The sequence below is a fragment of the Furipterus horrens genome, unplaced genomic scaffold (assembly GCF_987537825.1).
Source record: "Furipterus horrens unplaced genomic scaffold, mFurHor1.1.pri manual_scaffold_5, whole genome shotgun sequence".
In the NCBI taxonomy this organism is placed as follows: Eukaryota; Metazoa; Chordata; class Mammalia; order Chiroptera; family Furipteridae; genus Furipterus; species Furipterus horrens.
The window spans coordinates 162,731,800-162,749,123 of record NW_028327175.1 but is presented as its reverse complement, the minus strand read 5'-3'; the positions used below and the strand labels follow the sequence as shown (position 1 = coordinate 162,749,123).

The window sequence follows — 17,324 nt, the reverse complement described above, 5'->3', positions numbered from 1 at the left end:
GTATGTGGGGGAGGGGTCCGAGAGGGAACAATGCCGCCTGCCCAGCACTTGCCCCTTTTTCAGGCACCTCTCCCACTTCCACACCAGACTGGCGCCCCTCTAGGTGCTGCCCTAGCCATCGTTCCCAGAGTGGGTGGGTCTGTGGATGTTCTAGGCCCATGGAGGCCCTTTAAAAAAGCAGACTCTGCTGAGAGACTGGCAGTGTCTGCGTCTGCCCCAACCCTGGTCTGCACAGTCAGAAGCAATGAAGCTTGATCTTCCCTGGTGCTGGACCATGGGCTGTGAGGTCCGGTGAGGAGTTGGGAATGCTCCCCAGGTGTCCCTCTGACTTTTTAAAACGTGTGACTGAGCTTTCTGCTGGCTTGATGCTGCCGCTGCTTCCGCCACCACACTGTGTCCTCTCTGCCTGGGCTCCGCCCCTCCTACCTGTCTGGATGAGTATTTCTTCTTTATATCTTTGTTTGCTGCACTTCCATGCAGTTTGATATTCTGGAACTTCTGGTTGTTTCTAGTTTTGAGGTAGTTGTATTCCTTCTTAGTGTTGGAGGGAGACGCAGCGTGTCTGTCTACGTCTCCATCTTGGCTGGAAGTTATCTTTGTTGCCTTTTTAATCTCCAGACTTTTGAGAGAGAAGCTACATTTCGTTAAAAAGTGTATTATTTTTATAGACTAGTGATTTCAGGATGGAATTCATTTATTCCTATGACTAAAAGCAAATATAAACTAAAAGTGATTGCAAAATACTAGACCTCAGTCAACACTCTTAAAGCCTAAAGTTTCAAATAGTGTTTCTGATAAACCCTCCGACTTTTAAGCAACTTAACACAAAGCAACACTAGGAGAGCCGAGTTCCTTCAGGACCATCCTAGGCAATCCATAGATATCACATGCTGAGTGTAAATAAAAACTGGTGTAAATAAAGAGGCAAGCACACTCCAGCTCCAGGCTGGCTACAGTTGGGAGCTCCACCAGCTTAGAGGACAGGGTCTGAGCACCAAATAGGGGCCGAGGCAGAGGCTGGGGTCCCAAATTTGAATGCCCACCCTGCACATTCTGACAATACATATCCTGACCATGGGTGCAGGTGCCATTGTTAACCCAGTGTCTTTGGGGTTTTTACTGAATCCTGTATACGTCCTCCCGAATCTTCCTAGAAACCATATGTAGGTGACTGACTTAGGGGCGGGGCTAGGACCTTGGGACAAAAGCCTGACTCCAAAGGGCCGAACTTGTTAACTGATCAATAAGTTGACAAGCTGGTTGGGGGTAGAATTCCAATTGCTCTAGTGCCTCCTAGAAGTTGGCCAACATCTCCCTCGTCCTCAGGGCTGTGGAATCCACTTGGTAGTGTTTGCTCACTGGCCATCCCTCCCACTGCCTAACCTTTGCCCTTTCTAATTGCCCTGATCTCATCCCAACCTCCGTAGCTATGTTTAAAGTCCACCTCTTCGGAACACAGACTGAGTGTTCCAGATAATCAATCCCTTTCCCAGTCCTGCCGGACATCAGGCCTCCGGGCTGCGTGCCTGGGCTTCCCAGGGCTGGGACTGGGGCTGGAGGAGTACCTATTCAGCTACGGGATGAAGCTGGTCACCAGCTCCTTGATTCTGTGGCTCAGCCTAGGGGGTGGCCTGGCACAGAGCGACACCAGCCCTGATACAGAGGAGTCCTATTCAGACTGGGGCCTTCGGCGCATCCGGGGCAGCTTTGAATCTGTCAACAATTACTTTGATTCCTTTCTGGAGCTGCTGGGAGGGAAAAATGGAGTCTGTCAGTACAGGTGCCGGTATGGTGAGTATACTTTCTCTTCCTGTAAAAACTGTTACTGGTGGACTTGTGAACAGCCGGTGCAGGGTCACAGTCGGTCACAAACTTTTTGTTGTCATTCACCTCTTAGGTAGGATTGCCAGATTCACCCAGTGAAATCTGAATCTCCGATGAACAACAAATAACGTGTTAATACATTAGAAATATTTGGGACACACCTATACTGACAAATTATTTGTTGTTTATATGAAATACAAATTTCACTGAGCCTCCTGTATTTTGTCTGGCAAACCAGCTCCAAGAAGCTTTCTAAGACTTGTTCCCTGGGGCCATTTTAATAAGTTTGTTGTGAGGCAGTACTTCAGGGAAAGGCAGCGTGGGCGGGGAGGAAGAACTCGAGAGGTGTTGCTAGTTCCTAGGGATGAACACTGAAGCTGAACATCCAGAGAAAATTTTGTCAGGGGCTGAAATAGCTTCCTAAGCCACTCTGTGCTAAGCTTGGAAGCGGATTTTTTCCCTCGTGCTGTTCACACCTTCCTTCCAGCTTTGTCAGTCTTGGATGGGCATCAGTTTGCTAACTCCTCAGCCTGCAATGGCAGCCCTTCAGTCGTCAGGAAAAGCTTCCTGCCAGCTGTCTCTGCCCACCTGGGACCAGGCCCTGAGGGAGAACTGGGACTATTCCTCAGGCCTGGTGCCAGATAGAGAATTGTGAACGGGTAGGAGCATTGCCTTGCCTTGATGGTAAAGAGGAAACCTGGGAGCCAGAGTACATGCCTGGCTGCTAAGGAGGAGATCCTGGGGCCAGCTCTTCTTTCCCTGCACTGGGGACAAAATGCCCAGCCCCAGACCTTGCAGCTGGAAGGCGGAGGGTAACTTCAAATGCAAATGTTTTTAAAAGCATACACAGTCTCATATAGCATTGGTTTTACGGTTTAGTTTATCAAATGTTTCATCATGGGGTTAGAGATGAAAATGGAGTCATTTTAGCCTAGCAGGAAAACACCTGAGAAATGTTTTCTCCAACCACTCAACAGATAGAACTCAGCTTTGAGAGAGACTTCAAAAAGCTACATACCTATAGACTCACCCAATCAGTCTCCCTCTCTCCCTTTTTTTTACCTTCCAGCAGGGGAAAGTGCTTCCTTATAAGACTAGACTGACTAAGGAGACAATGGTTAACCGTTGCTCTGGAAAAAAACTTTTGCAACACAGAATTTTAACTACATGTGAATAGGATGAAAAAGGAAGCTGTTTTTCTCTGTGAAGGTGCCACACAGGAGAAAGCCTGGTCTGTGCTAGGACCCACCTGAACCCCTAGCCATGGCCTTGTTTAAGGTGGGTTGGACAAGAGCGGAGAGGCCTTGTCACTGGACTATTCTTGGCTAGTTTGCACCAATGGGGCAGAAAGGGATGAACTCACTTCAGATATCAACACAGTTGCTCTTTTCCTTCCCAGAGACAACACAAGATGTAGGTTTGTGGTTCAGCAAATAAATTACAGCAGAAATTTTTTAGGAAAACAAGAATCAAAATCTCCTCTTCCTCCTCTAGCAAAATAGCATTAAAAGAGTTTGGCCAATTCTGCTTGCAAGCCTCAGCCCATGTCAGCAGCTCTGAGTGGGGGATGGGAATAGTCAACAGAGATTGCAGGAAGGCAAATAACTCCACTCATGCTGCAAAACAGAACTGTTCAAGGAGGGGCCTGAAAAGCACCTGGGAAATATGGGGTAGGCCTTGTTACCTCTGGAACTCAGCAGAGAGGAGAACCTGGATGCTGTGCCAATTGGTACAAAACATCTTCTCACCTTGATTGTGAATCAAGCATCCTTTTGCACAGATAACACCTAATAATTAGCTGGGCCTGTGCATTTTCAGTTTGCTTTGTGATGCACCTCTTACACACAGTATTTCTCTTCCCTCTTTAAAGCTGTGGTTCTCAAACTCGCCTGGGCTTTAAATCCACTGTGGGCCCCCATCCCTCCTGTTTCTGATTTGGTTGGTCTAGGGTGGGGTCAGAAAATTTGCATTTCTAAGAGTTCCCCGGTGACCCTGGGACTGAACTTTGAGAAGAAAACTTCTTTAAAGGTTGCAGTCTTTTGCCAGAGAGAACAATTTAGTGACAATTAGCCTACAAGAAAAAAAAAATGACCTATTTTATAGGTACTTACCAATACGAGGCACACCTCGGAGATATTGCAGGTTTCTTGCCAGACCAACCACGATAAAGTGAGTTTTGCAATAAAGCAAGTCGTAATCTTTTTTTGCTGTGGAGGGTCTTGTGCTTAGTTTGTAAAAAACACACCTGTGAAGCACAGTAAAGCAAAGTGCAACTGAAGGAAGTATGCCTGTACTTAAAAGAATTGTTCTCTACCTTGGCCCTGCACTTAGAGTCACCTGGGGGCTTTAAAAACTACCAAGCAAACCAATTAAATCAGAATCTCCATGGGCTGGACCCAGACACAAGTATTTTTAACATTTCCCAGGTGATTACAAAGTGCAGTCAAGGTTTGGAGCACTATTTAAGAGGTCATTCTTGGAGAACTTCAGCCCATAGGTTGTTCAGATAGGCAAAGGTGTGTTTGTACCCTGGTAGCCTAAATAGTGTGTCAGCATTGCTTTTCACACTTCTTGTATCTACAGCAATTCATTTTCATGTTAGCACACAAAATCTGGTCAAAGGATCGGGCTGTAAGTAGTATAAGGATTCAGGACATATCAACAACATACATAGTGCAACTGGTATAAGGAGTCTGAACTGTCAGGAACAAGATTCCCTCTCCCACCCGAGAGATTCTGATTTAGTAGGTCTGTGGTAGGACCCTGGAACTGCATAGGTGGTCCTAATGGAAAAATCATGGGTTTGAATTGGGCGGTGGGTGGGGTGGGGAATCTCATTGCCAGTGATCTTGAGCAAGTTACCTAGCTCTCAACCTTTGTTTCCTCATGTTTATAAATAATGTTAATATTACCTACTCTGTAAGGTTGTTGTAAGAAGAAAAGATAATATATATAAAGAATTAGTGCTATGGGCCCTGGCTGGGTAACTCAGTTAGAGCATTGTCCCCATACACCCAGGTTGTGGGTTCAATCTCTGGCCAGGGTGCATACAAGTATCAGCCAATGAATGCATAAGTAAGTGGAATACAAAATTGATGTCTCTCCTCTCTCTCTCTTTCTCAATCAATTTTAAAAAACTTAAGAAATTAGTGCTATGTATGGCTCGTGACTGGTACCTAACAAATTTTATGAATATTATGAGAAGGATGGTCTGATGAACAAGTTAACTCTGCAATCAGATTCTTCCAGTTCTCTTTCAACATTAAAAAACAAACAAAACAAAACACAGAAATCCCAATGGCTGGACAATCTTGGCTTCTGCAAGAAATCCTCAAATGATTTAAGTGTTCTGTGTCTTTATGAAGGCCTCTGGTGGAGGCTCTCTGGAGCAGAATATCTGTGTCTTATGAGTCATGATTGAAGATACTGTCTACACTGTCACACTGTGATAAAGGACGTTGTGGTGAATTTCTTCTTGGGTTTAGTTCTAATGAAAAAAGTATCTTTAAATATCAGTCTTCCCTTTTTTTTTCATTAGACTTTTTTTTATCTGTTTGAGATCTTACAGCAAAATTTTACGAACCTGTGAGTTTGTACGTTTTTCCAGGGAAAGAATTCACAGCCTTCATCAGATTATTCAGGGGATCCATAGCCCCCAAAAAGAAAACAGCTACTGGTTTACAGGCAAAGATGGTTTTCATGCTAGGGTGACCAACTGTCCCACTTTGCTGGAGACTGAGGGAAGGGTCTGGGGTTTCTGGGGTGTGGGGTTTTCAGTACTCAAATAGGCAGTCCAGGCAAACTAGGTCAAGTTGGTCACTTTTCCTCATGCAGTAACTTAATCTGTTTTAGCAACTGAAAAAGAATTTATTGCTTCAATAAAATTGTCACAGTTCTGCTTTGTTCCCTTGATGTGTCACTCTTAAGTTGTACTTGAGTGTTTCTGGATGTAAGCAGGATATATATTTCAAGTACAGGGCTCTGCCTCGTTGGTAGACCTGAGTGAAGCACCAGATGCATTTGCAGGAACCAGCTGGGTGCAGAGAATGGACACACACTCCCAGGAAGACTTAACCCTTGACCTGGATCATAAAGCCCCAAGTGACAAAACTGAGGAAAAGTTTGGATTCAGGAGGCAGTGTACACAGCTGCAGGTAGAACAAGAGTTTCCTGGCTAACTCTCTTCTAAAATCACTCTCATTTTTAAGTGTTTTAAGCATTTTAAGGTGTTTCACTTTATTCAGAAGTTTTAAATTTTCATAAGATCAAGTCTGTCAGTCTTTCTCTTTACATTTTCTGAAGTTTTTGTCTTGCTAAGAAAACCATCCTCATATCAAGATTATAATAATATTCTGCTATTTTTTTTCTGGGAAAGCTGTCATAGCTAATACATAATAAGTGAGTATTGCTGTGTTCCAATAAAACTTTTTTTATGGACACTAACATTTGAGTTTCATATAATTTCACTTGTCACAAAATGTTATCTTTGTTTTGGTCTTTTTCTCACAACCATTAAAAAATATAACTGACTGTACAAAAACAGGCAATGGACTGGACTTGGGCCATGTTGGCCAATCTGTAAACTACAGGATCAAGTTGTCAGCCTCCCACTCTTACAAACAGCCAAAACCAGAAAGTAAAATCAACTTGTACATTCTTAATACCTAGACTCAAAACATCAAACTGTAAACGCAACATAACTCGAAACTACTCAAACTATAATTTGAGGATATAGTGTATTATTTCCACCAAGACTTAAACCATCAACTTGTTTCTTTGAACTTGTACTTCAAGCTTCATTCCCAAACAGATTTTCTGCAGCTATCATAAATATTAGACACAATAAATAAAAAAAAACCTTCATCAATAGCAGGGTAGTTAGGAAGTGTCTATAGTTGGCGTTTCATTATCTTTCAAATTGGGAATCAAAGTTTTATATTCTGTAAGTTCTCAAGTGCAAAAAAGACGAAACTGTACTGAGTTTGCCGTAAAAGCCCTTTATCAGCAAAATTGTCAAAAAGATAACTTCACCATCAAATTTAGACATTTGTTTCTTCATTGAATTTTTTCTTACATCTTTAAAGCTAGGACATATAGAACATTTGTAAAAGAGCAATCCAAAGAAAAAAAATAAAATCACCATAATCTCACCTCCAAGATTAAATACACGTTTGATCATATGACACAGTGTGATTATTTTCATAAGTGTAATTTGCTAATATTTTTAATACACTTTACCCATCCCCCACTGCCAGTACGTCACACACACACACACACACACACACACACGCACACACACACATGCACACACACAATGCTAAGTTATATTTCTCAGGACCTTTTAAAAGTAATTCAGGAATTACTGGTAGGCTGGCAGACTCCATCAATAGGTACACTATCTCTCCATTACAAAAAAGAAACATTGAGTTAAAATAAAACATTTAAAAAATGCTCAAACTAGAATGAAATTGAGGGAAACTTTCAAGTTCCAGAAATAAAAACACAAAGGTACAATGGTGACGGTAGCTGCCGCTGCCGCGGTGGCCATGGGGTTTTCAGTCTGGAACATATGTGGACTCCAGAGGCAGAGGCATGGGTTTTAATGCTCAAAGAGGGGAAATAATTGGGAAGTTGGAAGTGTACAGTTTGCATAAAGTTTAAACAGACTGAGGAGCTGCCCCGTCTATTTTTTAAAAATTGGAAAACCTCTATCCAGTATTCCAAGGAAATAGCAAGGATGCTTTCCATTCACCGAGGCCTAGGGCTTGAAGGACAAATAAAGAACACTCACTGAAAATCCACTACTCCCAGCATATTCTATGCTCAGGTGAGGATCTGAGAAATTAACATGAAGTATCTTGAGACTCCTAGGGCCACAGCAAAAACAATTGAGGAACTATTCTGTAGTATATGATCCAAGACACAGGAGTCCTTTAGAAAAACAAGCCTTTCTTAAGGTGAGCTCTTACTAAAAAATTACACATGTGAAAAATAATCTACCATGAGAGAGAGTCAGTAGACATTTAAAAATGAAAAATTTGGCATCCCAAGTACTGGAGAGGATAAAATAATATAATAATATATATAAATAATAAAACAAGAGTATTTAAAGCTATTAAAGAAATGAAAATAGAAAACATAATGAAAATAACTCAATGAAAATGAACACACAGATTTGAAAGAAGAATTAAATGGGCTTTAAGAAATGAAAATTATAGTTATTGAAAGAAAAACTCTGGATAAGTTAAATAGCAGATTAGTCATTCTAGAGAGGATTAGGAAAATATAAAACAGATTTGATGAACCTAGTCAAAATTCAATACAGAGAGAGAAAACATGGAAAATATGAAAGAGAGGTAAAGAAGCATAGGATTAAAAAGATTCACCATTCACCATTCAGAGGAGAAACTAGAGGAATGAGGAAAATAAAATATTTAGACAGTTCTCCAGAGGTCAAAGAATCCTGAATCTTCAGATTTTTCCAGGCAGGATAAGGACATATAATTCACATCTAGATACATTGTAAACTGTGAGGATGTGGAGAAATTGGAACCCCTGTGCATTGTGTGTGGCAATGTAAAGGATGTAGCTACTGAAGAGGTTGATAGTTCCTCAAAAACTTAAACATAAAATTGCTATATGACCCAGTACTTTCCACCCCTTCAATATATATACTTAAAATAATTGAAAACAGATTATCTAAACAAATACACATGCGCAGTTGTTCATAGGAACACTTCTCCCAATGGCCAAAAGTTGGAAACAACCAAAACGTCCATCAATGGATGGATGAAGAAACCAACTGGTAATTCCAGAGAATGGATTCAGTCATGAAAGGGACTGGAGTACTGAAACATTTTACAACACAGATAAACTGAAAACATTAAGTGAAAGAAGGCAGTTATAAAATGTTACGTATTGTATGATTCCATTTATTTAAATATCCATGAATAGGTAAATCTCTAGAAACAGGAAGCAGATATGAGTGGCTGCCAGGGGTTGGGAGGAGGGGAGAATGGGGACTGACTGCTTCATGGGCATGGGATCTCCTCGGGATGACCATGGGAATGTTCTGGAACCAGGTAGAGGCGGTGGCTGCACAACTTTAGGAATGCACTGAACACTACTTTGAGATGGTTGATATTATGTTATATGAGTTTCACCTCATTAAAAAAAGAAAATAGATAAATTAGACTTTGTCAAAACTAAAAACTTTTGTTTTTCAGAGAATACCACCAAGAAAGTGAAGACACTCTATTGAAGGACATAAGTAAATGGGAAGCTTTACTATGCTCATGTTTGAGAAGACAAAATATTCTAAGAAAGTCAGTTGTCTCCAAATCTATAAATTCAATGTATGTTCAAGCAAAATTTGGACAATCTCTTACAGAATGTACTATGGTGACTCAAAAATTCATATGTAGAGTGAAGGTCCAAGAATAATCAAGACAATTTTGAGGAATGATGAAGAGGGAGGGCTTTAAAGCATAGACTTAGTATTTAAAAATTAAAACAGAAAATGGGTTCAAATGGGCTTCAACTGTACTTGTAACATTTAATTAAACAAGAAATTTATAGAAAGTTTGACAGTGTTAACTTTTGTTATGTTTTTGTAGTGGCTTCATGGGTGTTTGTTTCTCTGACTTTTCTTCAGTTTTGAAATTTCATGAAAAAATAATTAAAATAAAATATCTGATAGAAGACTTAAGAAAAAAAAAGGAAAACAGAAATGCCATGTGCCTCACTTCAAGGACTAATTCTTAGCTTATTTCCTCAGTCTTATGCTATGTCTTGCATCTCCTAAAAAGAGAACACAGGCTCTGGAGGCACACAAGACCTCTGGATTTACACCCTACTTCCCATACTTACTATATGACTTAGGCAAGTCGCTCAACCTTTCAGCCCCATTCTCCTTATCCAGGTAATAGACAAAAATACTCACTAGTGATGAGCGTTCTTAAGTCAACTTAGGTCAAGTTTATCTTTATGATGACCATCACTGATACAACTGACAAAGGTTCCTCATACATATTTGCAAGATCATAAAACAACTCAAATGCTGTGTAGGAGAAACCAAGAAATTAAAAGCTTTTCAGTTAGTTTCTGCTTAGTTCTGTTAGAAATGCCAAAAATAGGGGTGTTTTCTTTGTCCTTTGGCCAATAACGGTGTGTCCACATTTATGGAACTTTGCAAAATTCCATTCAAGTTATTTTGGAAAAAAAAAATGTGGTACTGTTATAATTCTGATTCCTGAAGTGTATGATCAGGTAGTGTTTTCCTTTTTATGAAGGCGTGTGGCTATGCAGTGGAGAGAGGAGTAAGAAACCTTAAGTTTCAGTTCAGTTTTGTAATGGACCTTATCTTCAAGGTCATGCAATTGAGAAACCTTAGCATTGTTATTAAATGCTCATAAAATTCTTCAAGATTAGGAGAAAAATGCCAAGCTTGTCTTTTATGAGATCATCATCATCATTACCATCATCACCACCTAATTTGACGTGAAGATCTGCTGAGGAACAATGACTTTTAAAGGAAAAATTGAATATGCTTTTGGATAATTTTTATTTCATGAATGTTCCCAAACGCTTCATTGCTAAATATTTCTTCTTGCTTCTTTGCTTGCTTCCTCTGCTAGGAAAGGCACCAATGCCCAGACCTAACTACAAGCCTCAGGAGCCCAATGGCTGCAGCTCCTACTTCCTGGGTATCAAGGTACCAGAAAGTGTATGTATCACCACCATCATTTTCTTAATTGATTGGTTTTAATTAAGACAAATTCAAGAGTTATCACTGATGGAGGTGATCACTTATAGAATATATTTGAGCAATATAATTAAGTATTTTAAATTGGATACAGAGGAAGAGAGATAATTTTAAAAAGAAATACCTGATTTTCTTTTCTCAGAGGCAGTTGTCCCCCTTATAAAGTGAACTTGGAAACCACCATTGCAAACATCTGCCAAGCTTTAAGGGCTCAAACGTAACTAAATATAAAACAGATCTGAGAGCTTTTCCAGTGCTGTGCTGGAGACAGCCGTACTGACCAGTGAGAGCTGATTGAGGTAGTATTGGCAGGACTTTTTGTGTCGTTGGTGTCAAATCATCTATGTGTGGAGTATTAACATCATAGAAATCTGCAAACATCCCCCCTAAAAATAACCCTCCACACACACATCCGGCCACTGGCTAAACATTTGTTATACATTGTAGACCATTTCTCAAACTGTCAGCCTCCCCTGAAAACAAGTTGTAAATTAATTTCTTTTAAGATTTCCTTAGAAAAGAGCTTTTATGTAAAATGTAGGTAGAGGGACTTCATATCGAAATTGTATCTTTATTAGGTTCAACTTCACTTTTCTGATGATTTCTAATTTGTAATAATTGTTTAAGCAGCATGATGCTTATTCTTCTAACTAAAACCTTGCTCACCCATGTGGCATTTTTATGCAGATTGGAAAGAGTCCCCTTTCCTCAAGACAGTTTTCTTCAGTTTGTCAGAAATGTATCTTAATATGCTGATTTTGTTAGAAAAGGAAACTTGATTGATGTTGGCTAGACATTTTTATTAATAAATATATAAATCTGTGATGTCTTGTGGGAAATTGCCCCCTTAGATATGACCCTCTTGTGCATTGAACAACCTGCCCAGCTGCATGCCCAGTCTTGTCCACAATGATGAGCATGTGTATGGACACAAAAGAAAGACAATCATTTCAAATATATATTTATATTAGAAAAACCACCTATTTTTGGCTAATATATTTTACTTGATACCAATTTAGTAGCTATAGGAGTGGTATGCACTATATTTTGGAAGTAATGTCATTTTGTTTGCTGATACAAACTTGAACTAGTTCAAGAATTTCTAACTTAGTTGAATTGAGTGATAGCCACTATAGTCATCTAATTCTCGGTTACCTCTGTTTGACACATTTTTAGTTTTAGGGGTAAAGTACAAGCAAAGTAGTTTACCCAGAATGGATAAGCCCAGGCCTTTGCTTAGTCTAATAATGAATTAGATTATCTCTTCATATTGCTTAAAAGGGCATTGTAAATGGTCAAACTCCATATTTTGCTTTGGATGGCTTTGGAATAAAAGTTTGAATAAGAGAACACTTAAGGAGACTGAAGGGGAAGGGACACATAATAGATGAATCAATCCCACCCATGACCTGAGACCAGATTTTCACAGATTCTGTCCAAGTTTATATGATCATAAAAACTGCAAAAGATTCTAAGATGCTCTATCTAACATCTAGACCCACCGTGATTCCATCTGTTTTATGCATCATACAATTACTCCTCTTTGCTCACTCTTTGTATCATGTCCCTTTCTTGCTCAAGAGTGTTCAAGTCTAATTAATTACTTTGAAAGTTAAGGTCATTCATTGACTTACCCTTTTCTCCAATGAAAACTTTTAATATGTGTGTATTTCCCTGCTAAGATTCTTGAAAGACTAAACAAACTAACTGACCTGCTCACATATGATTCGCTCATTGTTTCTTTTCTTTACCTGCTATATTCTAAGTCTACCCTTATTTCTGTTAATCCTCTCTTCATCTTCTTTCAAAATCCTCTAAAAAAATTCCTGTTTGATAACTTTATATGTAACATTCTGTGAACTTACTCAGTTTATGCCACAACATTAAGAATTGTTTAATAAATGCTGGTCTGTGTGTCTGGATGTGTTAGACATTGCTGTATGTCCAGAGTCACTGTGTTCAGGAACTGTGTCCTCTGTCTGACTCTGCTCCCAAGATGTAAGACACATGCACACACCATTAAAACAGTGCTGGATGGGATGGGCCTCTGATTAATGCTGGTGACCTCTTGATGAACTAAGGCTTTATTTTTCATAATTCTGAGCCTTGGGATCCTTTGCTCAAACAAAATCCCACGTAAGTTTTAGTTGAATTTGGAAGTCTTGAAGCTCTGCTCTCTGGACTAATATTCCAGTTTCTATTTTCATCACCATAGTGGTTGTGAACTTAAAAATTACTACAATATAAGGGAAGAGAAAGATAAAACAGGTTGCTCTGAGTTATTAAACTAATAACTAAATTGTGATGAAACTTAGCATCCTGTGACTAGCAACCTGAAGTCTTCTCTCAAGTCATTGGTGTTTCTCAATTGATCTGAGCATGTAGCAGGAATTTGAGAACTTGCTCGTTAAGTACCGAAGCAAGGTTGCCTAAGGCATTTGGTCTAAACGTGGCATCTACTTCCTTCTCTTTTCCCCAGATGGACTTGGGCATTCCAGCAATGACCAAGTGCTGCAACCAGCTGGATGTCTGTTATGACACTTGTGGTGCCAACAAGTATCGCTGTGATGCAAAATTCCGATGGTGCCTCCACTCGATCTGCTCTGACCTTAAGCGAAGTCTGGGCTTTGTCTCCAAGGTGGAAAGTAAGTGTCTTAAGGGCATCTACCTATGAACAGGGAGTTTTGTTCCTGTTTTCACACAGAAATGCAGCCAGAGACCCTTTATTAAAAGAGGCCATTAACGCTCATTTAACTTTAAGGAACACTGAACCATGCAAAGAAGGCCAGGGGAGATGCTGGGCACTCATTTGCTGAAGCTCTTGCTCTTTTGCCCAGGAGCTGCTGGCGCCACTCCTGATGGACAGGGCCACACCAGAGCCTTCCCAGAGATATAAAAATTAATCCTCTAAGAGTGGAGAAAGAGTTGCCCTGTTGGCTTTAGTTATCCATTCCACTGTTAAATAATTTTCCATATAAGGAATTATTCTGTATAGGACCACATGGTTATTTCCTTATTTTGTTCTCAGGGAAAAAAAGTTTTTAAAAACCTACTTTTTTTGTGTAAAGGTCTATATCTATTTGAGGATAATTATTTTTAAACAGCTGCATAACTATCCAATTCATAGCACTGATTCTGTAATTTCTCTTTCCTAATTCACTTCAGGAAAAATTTTAATCTCTTAGTTTCTGAAGCCAGAACATTACATCCAGGTATTAGCATTATATATATTTTAGATGGTGATGTTTGAAAGTCAGGCTTATAAAGAGCTGACCCCATACCACAGAGAAGGTCAGTAGGAAAAATCTTGAGATCTTATTCAAAGATCCATGTCTAGAGTATAGTCCTAAAGTAAACCCATGAGGGCCCGAAAATATAGATAATTAATTAGGCTCTGTAAAAGGGAATATCACTCTGTACCACAAAGGGGGAGGAAGTACTTGCTGCTAATACAGGGTCAGGTCAAGTTACTTTCTTCAAACAATGTGCTTGATTCTTTCTCCTAAATATCTCTTTGATAACTTACTGCAAATTAACTCAATCTCTGGGTCCCATCAAATTTATTCTCCCCATATGGACCAGATATATTTTTATGCCATTTAAATCTGGTCATCTTCCTCTTCCTTAGGATTAAATCCAAACTCCTTTGTATGACATACATATGTTTATCTTTAGCCTACCTCTTCAGCATCAACTTGCTTATTTCTGGTTTCTCTCCTGATTTTGCCATTCGAAACTATTGGGTTGACGGCCCATATCTTTCTGCCTTTGCAGTTCCCTCTGCTTGGAGCACTCTGATCATTCATTTTGTTGTTGTTGAAACAGCTTTATCAATGGTGAAAAGCCGGAAGCTTTTCCTCTAAAATCAGAAACAAGAGAAGGATACCCACTCTCACCACTTCTATTCAACATTTTATTGGAAGTCCTAGCCAGAACAATTATGTAAGAAAAAGAAATAAAAGTAATCCAAATCAGAATGGAAGACATAAAACTGTCACTATTTGTAGGTGACATGATATTATATATAGAAAAAACCCAAAGACCTCCCCCCCAAAAATGGTTAAAACTAATAAACAAATTCAGTAAAGTTGCATGATACAAAATCAATATACAAAAGTCTGTTGCATTTCCATACACTAATAACAAACTATCAGAAAGATAATTTTTAAAAAATCTCATTTACAATTGCATCAAAAAGAATGAAATACCTAGGAATAGATTTAACCAAGGACCTATACACTGAAAACTATGACATTAATGAAAGAAATTGAAGAAGGCACAAATAAATAGAAATATAGTACATGCTCATGGATTGGAAGAATTGATATTGCTAAAAATGTCCATACTACTGAAAGGAATCTAAAGATTTAATGCAATCCCTATCATAATTCCAATAGGTGTTCTGAGATACCTTCCAAAATGACCCTTACTCCCAGAGGTATAGAGACTCTTACTGTGGGCTCCTGTACCATCTTGGGGTAATTTCCATTATGGTGCAGTGTAACCATCTCTTCACCTGTCTATCCTATTGCCCTCTTTGTCCAAACTGTGAGATCCTTGAGTTGGGATTCCTTTGGTCTTTGTATCCCTGATGCCTAACAGAGTGGCTGATGAACATATCCAACAGGCACAACTATTTTTTCAATGAGTAAGTGGTTATTCACCTCACATGTGAACAGGGAAGGCTACAGGAAACATAGTACTGTTATCTGAGAGAGTATTCTGCAAAAATGATCAATTTTCCATGGAGTGAGCATAGTGGAATGGAAGATTCTGATTGCTAACTGCGGTTTTGACCTTGAGGCCCCTAAAAGGATGGCACCACAAAGTGTATTCTGCTTTATTAGGTTGGATGGAAGCTTCTCTGAAAAACTTTCTTTTAAATGAATGCTTTTCCTTTTAATCCTATATTTAGATCATTGCTTCTACTTTCCTCTGGGCATGATGTCAATCTTGGAAATACATTGCCTCTTTAAAATTACTCATACTGCTTGGGGGTAGTTCTATGTAGTAACTTTTATATATCTCTATGTATTTTTCAAGTAGCATGTGATTCTCTGGCTGACACCGTGTTTAATACTGTATGGACCTTGGGCTGCCGACCCTTTATGAATAGTCAACGGGCAGCCTGCATCTGTGCAGAAGAGGAGAAAGAAGAGTTATAAGGAAGAGGTGATTCCTTGCTGGTTTTGAGTGACACCACAGCTGTCAGTTTTGGAGATGGTAGTGTGGCAGATGTGTCTCATCCTTTTTTCCAAAAGCTTGGATACCACATGGCAGGAGAAAGGAAATACGTGACAACTGAAAAGTGAGTCCCATCCTTTGAGGAGAATTGGAAAAAAGACATGGAGCGATCCAAAGGCTACTCGTCACTTTAACACTGGTCTCCCCAACCAAGACACATTTTCCTGGAAATTCAGTTCTTAGCTTAAAGACTAAAATAAAGACTAAATACTGGGATTCCTGAACTTGATAATCATATTTACAAGTGAAATTTTGGAAAGGCCGACCATTTGGGAAGCAATAACTTTCCTCTAGTCCATGTTTCATTTGCCAGTAAGCACCTCACATATAATAAAGAGTACTTTTTAGAAAATTTGAAAAGAGATGACTGAACCCCATTATCACCAATGTGCTTCCATTTGACTGAGTAGAACACAGCCCAACCTGGTAAGTTCCATCAATAACAACAGTTATCCCCACAGGTGCTGAAGAAATAAGAACTGGTGGTCACAGGCTTACCTGGTTAAAGTGAATGCAAGTGGAGGTCAGATGGATTTTGTCTGGTCTCTGAGGTTCCATTTTCTTTCCTTCAGTGAACTATTCCTGTTGATATCCCCAAGTATTAGGCAGTCTTCGTATCATGTTAAGATCTGGGAAGCGCTTGCTAAAAACTGCCTCTGAAGATAACTTGGAAAAATCTCTGAAATCTGAGGGGAGTGAGAGACAAGTGGCTATTTCCCAAACAGTGGCTCTCAACCCTGACAGCAAATTGGAATCACCTGAGGAGCTCTAGAAAACAAAGACTCTGCAGCGGTATTTACGGACAGGCATGCCTTGTTTTATTGAGCTTGGCTTTATTGCACTTCACAGATGTTACATATTTTACATATTGAAGGCAAGACCTTCCACCAGAAAAAAAGATTATGACTTGCTTTATGTGGTACTCACTTTATTGTCGTGGTCTGGAACCAAAATAGGATATATCTCTGAGGTAGGCCTGTGTTGGTATTTTATAAAAGTGATTCTGATGCCCTGTGAGGACTGAGGACCACTAAGGTCAAGGATTGGCAAATGAGAGCCCGTGGACCAATTCAGGCCCAACAGTTATTTATATAAAGTTTTATAAGAACACAACCATGCCCACATGTGTTTGTGGCTGCTCCTGGGCTACAACAGCAGAGTTGAATATTTGTGATGAAGACTGTATGGCCCAGGAAGCTAAAATATTTACCATTTGGTCTTTTCAGAAAAAGTTGGTAAACGCCCGATCTAGATAATTTTCTCCTTTCCTTTCCTTTTATAAATTTCCCTGGTTCCATCAAGATATTGATTGTAGCCACTTCTAAAAAGAAAAAGAAGAAAAACTATTTTCTGATCTTATGTGGACCCATAAAATTAATTGGTATATTAAGAAATTGGATTTAACTACAGATAACATTCATCTCTGTGGTTTATGCTATTTATTTCAATAGAACTTGTTAAGCACCTACAAAATAGAGTATGGTATAATTTT

At 39.4% G+C, this 17,324-nt stretch overlaps 1 protein-coding gene across 3 annotated transcripts; it reads left to right on the top strand.

Moving 5' to 3' along the window:
- The first annotated feature begins 1,460 nt into the window (after window positions 1–1,460).
- PLA2G12B (phospholipase A2 group XIIB) lies at window positions 1,461–16,743 on the top strand. Of its 3 annotated transcripts, none has more exons than XM_090279469.1 (4): window positions 1,461–1,791; window positions 10,461–10,549; window positions 13,068–13,233; window positions 15,635–16,743. In XM_090279469.1, the coding sequence occupies exons 1-4, from the start codon at window positions 1,581–1,583 to the stop codon at window positions 15,751–15,753; spliced, it is 585 nt and encodes a 194-aa protein (XP_090135595.1). In that variant the 5' UTR covers window positions 1,461–1,580; the 3' UTR covers window positions 15,754–16,743. The 3 variants fall into 3 exon arrangements, with proteins under 3 accessions (XP_090135595.1, XP_090135594.1, XP_090135596.1); XM_090279468.1 differs by having other exon boundaries at window positions 15,632–16,743; XM_090279470.1 differs by lacking the exon at window positions 10,461–10,549 and having other exon boundaries at window positions 1,704–1,791; window positions 15,632–16,743.
- The last annotated feature ends 581 nt before the right edge of the window (window positions 16,744–17,324 follow it).